This window comes from Lupinus angustifolius, chromosome LG04 (assembly GCF_001865875.1).
Source record: "Lupinus angustifolius cultivar Tanjil chromosome LG04, LupAngTanjil_v1.0, whole genome shotgun sequence".
NCBI lineage: Eukaryota > Viridiplantae > Streptophyta > Magnoliopsida > Fabales > Fabaceae > Lupinus > Lupinus angustifolius.
The window spans coordinates 21091550-21099028 of record NC_032012.1 but is presented as its reverse complement, the minus strand read 5'-3'; the positions used below and the strand labels follow the sequence as shown (position 1 = coordinate 21099028).

At 34.1% G+C, this 7479-nt stretch overlaps 1 protein-coding gene across 1 annotated transcript; it reads left to right on the top strand.

Moving 5' to 3' along the window:
• LOC109346171 (protein EXORDIUM-like 5) lies at nucleotides 3585-5134 on the top strand. Its single transcript, XM_019585584.1, has one exon. The coding sequence runs from the start codon at nucleotides 3600-3602 to the stop codon at nucleotides 4812-4814; it is 1215 nt and encodes a 404-aa protein (XP_019441129.1). The 5' UTR covers nucleotides 3585-3599; the 3' UTR covers nucleotides 4815-5134.

The following is a 7479-nucleotide window of genomic DNA, read 5'->3' as shown; positions in this document are numbered from 1 at the left end:
ATTACTTATGTAATCTAAGAAAATAGGAGTGAGCATGGGGCAGATTGGACGATTTAAGGTTTGTTCTTATCTGGCCTAAATATTAGTTGGATCATTTTTTAAAACTTGGATCTGACCATATACCCGAAGCTAACTCAGTCATAAATATCGATAGGGTTAACCGTTAAATCCAACTCAACCCTAGACCTGATTAAATATAATGCATAATCATTTTAGATAAAGTCTTCTCAATATTATTTATTATAGAATAAAGTATATCTTCATACCAGAAGATAATTTATCTCTTTAAATTCACTATGTGTTTGACATGTGTCTTATTTCCCTTCCTTCAACAAGTTTTTATTTTAAAATATATTATATAAAAATATGACATATATTAAATTTAAGGAGATATATTATCTCTTGGTACGAGGAGATACTGTATTATCTATTTATTACTATGAATATGTAATTTGACATATAGAATGATATATGTATATATATTATTAATCATCTACATAATGAAAAATTAGAGAATCAACGATACTTTTGACCAAAAAAATGACATTACTCTATACATGTTTGAGTATACAACTATAAACACATACAAACATGATAAGGAGTGACCATGAGACTGGTCGGGACGGGTCATGTTTGGTCTCTACCTGACCGTAAATATTGACTCGGTCTAATATTTAAACCCAAATCTGGCCCTAGACTCGATGAGACTAGACCTTATTCATACTCATTCATGCTCAGACTTTACTGGGTGAGCGAATAGGGCCTAGTCTTGTTCACCCCCAGTAAGAATGACAAAAGGAAACACAAATTTTTAGTGTCCTTTTCTTCGCTGGGCTACATTAGCAACCCTTTGGATACTAGTCTTTGTGTTGAGATGCTATCTATGCTCACAAACTAACATTTGGGTTACTTTTTGGTTTAGATTAATGAAGATTGAAGGCATGCAGTACAAACGAATATAGATATATTATATATACAATGACAACAGCCAAAATTATGTTCCCATTTGTTGGAGTCGATCCAATAACAATTGGAGATAAATCACTAGAATTATAACATGCATCATATTTAATAGTTTGAGGAAATAACTTATATTTTATTATAAAAATATTTTATACTCTAATATTATATAAATCAAAATCAAAATTCTTATGAATTATTTTCTCAATTGATCTATTCTTCTTGTTGAAACTTTTAACAATTTCATCCATCTCCAAATCACAAAAGTGATATTATGCAGACTTTAGGACATTTTGAGCAACTCTTAACTTTTATCTCTTGAAAATTTCTTAAATATTATTCAAAAAAAGATTATTCTAAAAATCGTAGAATTCAAGGATCTGTTTCTCTCTGATACAATGCTATAGGAACATGGTGAAACATGTCTTCAAAACCTTCTTACTACAGTCTACAAAGAAACCATCTAATTAATCAAGACACTGAAGCATTCAATTTATTTTTTTCCATACACTTATTCATCCAAACATGCATATGTATGTAAAAAGAGCTTGTTCCCCATATGTCTAATCACCAAAGAGGTAGGACAATGATTAAAATACTTTATTATTGTCTTGTCCCATAAACATCACAATGAAATCAGAGTAGTTGGTTTTACAAAAGAAAAATCCCACCATAATTGGCGGAAATAATTTAAAAATCATTAAGAAAAAATGACTTACAAATAAATTTAGCTTAAACCATAGAACCAACATTATGGTGAGTGAGATTTTGTTTTCCTCTTTTTGATCTAAGATCGCTTCATATAGAAAACGAGATTTCTAATTTGAAAACACTTGTGTAAAGCTGAAAAGTGCTTTATTATGGGGTCCAAAAATGCCTCCCTTATTAAAGGGTAAATGTGCAAAAAGAGTTGTTGGCATTGCACACTATGTCTCTATTAGATCAGCATCTAGAATTCCCATCATGTAACATCAGTATTTATTCTAAATTTATAGCCACACTTTTTATAAGTATCTAATTCGAATCCAAGTTCCATCAATAACCAAAATAGAACAAATAATTTTTTTTGGAAACCCACTGAATATATGTAAAACCATACACACTAGTATAAAATCCCATCCTGTGAAAAACATGGCAAATGGGAAAACAAGAATGGTGAAGTTGAAATGATAAACAAAGTTTGTGGTCCAGGTTGATTTAATTCATGGCGATAGGCTTATTTTCTCTGCTTGTACCATACAAAGTAGTCTGCCACTAACCAATTTTCAATCTTTTCAGGGCTTGAATCATGATCTTAGATAAAAGCCCATCATGGCAATTGGCATGGTTTCAATTTTCAACTCCATTGACATTCCAAATCTATCTAATAATGCGACCAAAATCACAACACAGAGTAGGAAAAAAAGTAACCAACAGCTAAATAAAATGAGTATAATAACTAATAAGTAAGTTAATCCTATTTGGACTCAGATCTATTTATCTATATACTTTACTAATCAAATGTAACATTGATGATAGTATTGGACAATGATAATATTTGGGTATTAACCAGGGTGGACATTTGCTGTACCATAAAAGTGTACCACTCAATGTACATGTAATGACACACTTTGTGGGATAACATATGTGCTCACATCAACAAGTAGATAATTCAAATGATACATATATGATTTTTTTCCTAGTAAAATCTTGAGTTCCAGTCTTATGTGTTTAGAAAAAACTTGAATTAGATGTTTTTACCAGTATAGATAAAGACTTCAAATTAAGATATTTTTAGTCTGAATTGAAAAGGTGTAACATTTGAATATTGCTTTCGGCTCATAATTATAATCATTAATTTCTAAATTTGGTAGATATTAATTTGCATTTTAGAAGACAAGATCCTAGAAATAGAGCATTTTAATTGATTGGATAAAACAAAATACAATCCTAATGACTATCATGTTCAATCTAAGCATCTAATATTACATATGATATGACGAATCCATAAAGAGAATAAAAAATTATATTTGTTATCTTGTAATTGTGTTTTTATCTCATAATAAAATGACTTGATTTGATCAGGTTGGTCATAGTTCATTTGATAAATAGACATGTTTATGCACATAAAAGTTCTCTAAAATAAAAGTCGACCATTTTGGCCCAAATTGAACTGAACCTTATCGAGTTTTATAGAGCTAGAAGATACTCCTCTAATCATGTTTAAAAAATTGACGTGACATAGATAAATATTTTTCAGCCCATATGGACCACTATTTTTTTTCACCCCGACCTTGTAAACTTGAGCTTGAAACATGCAAATCTAAACCTATGGGAGAACCCAAATTGTCCAATCTCATGCATTTTTTATTGTTAGCAAAGAAAAAATATAGTATATAAATTTATAAAGTAGCACCGCGAGTGACGCTGACAGACATAGTAAAACATGCTTTCCTGAAATGAACTGAGTAATTAATTAGAAGTATCAATAAAGTAAAATGGTAATTTCTCTAATGTCGACATGATTAAATAGTAGTGGATTGTGAATCTCGGTTTTGAAAAAACCAACGGTAAGAACTAAAGAGAAGTAAAGAAAAATGAAAAGCAGTGAATGATATAAGATATTTTGATAGATTTTAATGAATAAAGTGTGCCCACACATGGCAGCTGTCTCCAGCCCATTATTATTATTTTACCCTTCACTCACTCTCCAGTCTCACACCCTTCTTTATATATCCCCCTCCCATTCCCACCACAATCTAAATCTCACCACAGTCAACACCGCCACCACCACCGCAGCCACCACCACCATGTCATCACTTCCAAACTCCCTTATTCTTCTAACCACCCTTTTATTTTTATGCCACCTCTTATTCATAGAATGTGAACAAGATAATGTTCAAACTCTAAACACAAACCCATCACACTATTCCAAATTTAACCCTAAAATCCCACCACTTAGAACCCTCTCATCCTCAAAAAGATTTGAAGGTTCCTCCGACCTCGTTAACCTCAAATACCACATGGGACCTGTTCTTTCTTCACCCATCAATATTTACCTTATTTGGTACGGTAACTGGAAACAACCACAGAAGCTTTTAATTAAAGACTTCCTTTTATCAATCTCCACCACCAACCGCCGCGCCGCCCCATCCCCCTCCGTATCAGACTGGTGGAGTACAGTCTCTCTTTACACTGACCAAACTGGGGCCAATATTTCACGCACTATCACCGTCGCCGGCGAGTACAACGACTTGAAATACTCCCACGGCACGCACCTCACGCGCCTTTCCGTACAACAGGTCATCGCCACTGCGGTGAAGACAAAACCGTTTCCGGTGGACCACCGCAACGGGATCTATTTGATTCTCACCGCCGATGATGTTACAATGGAGGATTTCTGTAGAGCGGTTTGCGGCTTCCATTACTTTACTTTTCCGTCAATGGTTGGGTACACGCTCCCGTACGCGTGGGTGGGGAACTCCGGGAAGCAGTGCCCGGAGGTGTGTGCTTATCCTTTCGCGGTGCCGGGGTATATGGGAGGCGGTGGTCCGGGGAAATTGGCGCCGCCGAATAGGGATGTTGGTGTGGACGGAATGGTGAGTGTGATTGGGCATGAATTGGCGGAGCTGTCGTCGAATCCGCTAGTGAATGCTTGGTACGCTGGAGAGGACCCGACTGCGCCGACCGAAATCGGCGACCTCTGTGAGGGGCTGTATGGTAGTGGTGGCGGTGGCGGTTACATTGGTGAAGTGATGAAGGATAAGGAAGGAAGAACTTTTAATTTGAATGGAAGGAGAGGAAGAAAGTTTCTTGTTCAATGGATTTGGAGTCCTGTTTTGAAAGCTTGTGCTGGTCCTAATGCTATAGATTAAGATTGATGAATTGATGAATTGATTAATTAATCTTATTCAGGGTTTTAAATTGTGATTATTGTGATTCTTGAAGGCTAATTGTGTAGCCAATGAAGATAAATCACGGTTTGATGAAGTTAAAAAGACAATCACTACAATTGAGATGTTTTGGTCTGAAGCTATGGGTGATGGTGGTGGTGGTTTTCTATTTTACTATAGAGGCATAGTGGTGTTATTGCTACCTATATTGTATCATATTCATATGTAATGGTGCTTTTTCTTTTTTTGTTTCCCTTACTTGAGGAAATTTATTAATATTATCTCCACTTTTTTGCACAATTTGATTCATATATACATTTGCTGAGTTTAGTCATATACATATACATGTTTTTCATTTTGTTGTAGTGCTGCCATTTTTTTGTGGTGTGTTGGCCACTCATTTGAAGTTTTTGTTTTAAATACAAATTTGGTTTTGGCCCATCTATAAAAATTTAGCTTTGAGGTTATATATAATTTTACTTTTTATTCCTAGGTTGCCCTATATTTCTTTAAACATATAAGGTTCATAACTAACAAGTGCAATTTTAAATTGTAGGAACCATAACTGGAGCACATCTGTTGTCCCACACTTTGTGCCACTCCATGTGCCATGCGCTTGTGATTGGTCAAAAAATACTTAATAATTAAATTTTAACTTAAATATATTTTTTCTGACCAATCACAATTCATGGCACATGGAGTGGCACAAAGTATGGGACAACAACTATGTACCCAACCAGAACAACAATGATCAAGTTTCAGAACCACGGTGTTGGGTACATGGAGGGAACTATCATAAATCTTGTCTACTTGATATCCTTATGGTTTTTTGGGCTACATACGCATTTACAATTGGATTAATTTCAATATGATTCACTATCTTTATAGGAGTAAAAAGGTCAAATACACACATGTCCAAATTTCATAAAATATGATTCTGTCTATTTTTATTAATAAGAGTTAATCTAATTTTCTCTCTAATGAATTTATTTCTAATCTTATCTTGTCCAGTATATCATTCAAGACAACATTATCATATCTGCTATATTTGTTTATTCTCTTGTTAATATTTTACTGTTTAATATTTAGTCACATATTCAACGAGGGATCACATTTGTTGTTCCACTTTTTATATCACTCCATGTATCATTACTTCCGATCGGTTGAAAAAATTTATTTAAGTCACAATTACAATTATTAAATATTTTTCTGATCAATTATATCTACTGTCACATGGAGTGACATAAAGAAATGGGTCAGCAGATGTGGACTAGAGGTGGCGAAATGGGCCGCCGAACCCGTTTAGCTCACGCCCGCAAAAATTTAAGCGAGTGTGCCCGCATTAGTTTAACGAACAAAATTCAATGCCCTGCCCATTTTAAAACGGCATTGCGGGCGGTCCGCGAGCATTGTTGAATAATTAAAAAAATAAAAATTCTTATAATAAATGAAATGAAATTAAATAAAGTAGTTGAAGATAAAAAATTAACAATATTTTTTATATTTTATATGTTTAACAAATTACATTAGATTACAATTTTTTTAGGGATTAAAAATCACATTACATCATAACTTATTTAAAATTCTCTTACTTTTTCCTTAAATTATGTTCAAGGGCCGCCCGTGGACCCAATAGAAATGCCCGGGAACTTGGCGAGCAAAACGGGCCGGGCGAAACGGACAAATGGGCAAAATTTGTATGCTCTGTCTGCAAAAAAATGCGGGCACACCTGCGGGCAATGCCCGTTTTGCCATCTCTAATGTGGACCTATACAACGAGGGTCATATAGTTATGCGATAAAATTTCCCTTTAGCATTGAGTAACATCTTTCTATCACATATCGCGCCTCATGCATTTTGTTGTTCCATCCATTCCACTTGAATCGTATGGTTCAAGTCTCCCCCGATTCCCCATTGTGTTGTAAGATTGACCAAAAACACTTAAATCTAGTGAGTTGATATGTTATGATTTCTAACCTTTACTTCTACAATGAAATTTATTCTCCTCTTGCTAAGTTTACATCCCATATAATCTACTTTATTTTCAATTATACAAAAGTCTTGTGCTTTTAAATCTTATCTCCACATTTACAACTTCTCATTTAATTTCTCTCCCGATTTCCAAATATGAGAATACTATTTGCAAAATGCATGCATTGTGGCATAAGTTCTTGGATTTACTTAGTAGATACATCCAATACCAATATAGTGAGGTAGAGGTTCATTGTTCACCTTGGTGTAGTCCTATAGCACTAGGCTAATCTTATGAGCCCCATATTCTATTTTCACATTGATTTTCGTCTCATCATACATATTATTGATTGTTTGAATGTAGGCAATCCGAACTCCTTTATTCTCCAAATTTTTCCATAATAGATTTCTAGGTACCTTATCATATGTCTTTTCCATATCAATAAAAATAATTTTTAACTCCTTTTGGCCCCTTTGACATCTCTTTACCTACCACCATAACACATATTTTTTTTCTGTGGTCAATCTCCTAGACTTCAAATCAATCTGGTTTTTAATAATGGGCATTTCTTGTCTCATTCCCCACTCAATTGTTCTCTCTCATAACTTCATAGTATTACTGGAGTGAGAAGAAAATAATGAATGACAAAGTGATAATAAGGATTAAAATAATTAT

Excerpts from the sequence above, each read along its gene's own strand:
- LOC109346171 (XM_019585584.1), top strand. The coding sequence starts at position 3,600 with ATGGCAGCTGTCTCCAGCCCATTATTATTATTTTACCCTTCACTCACT.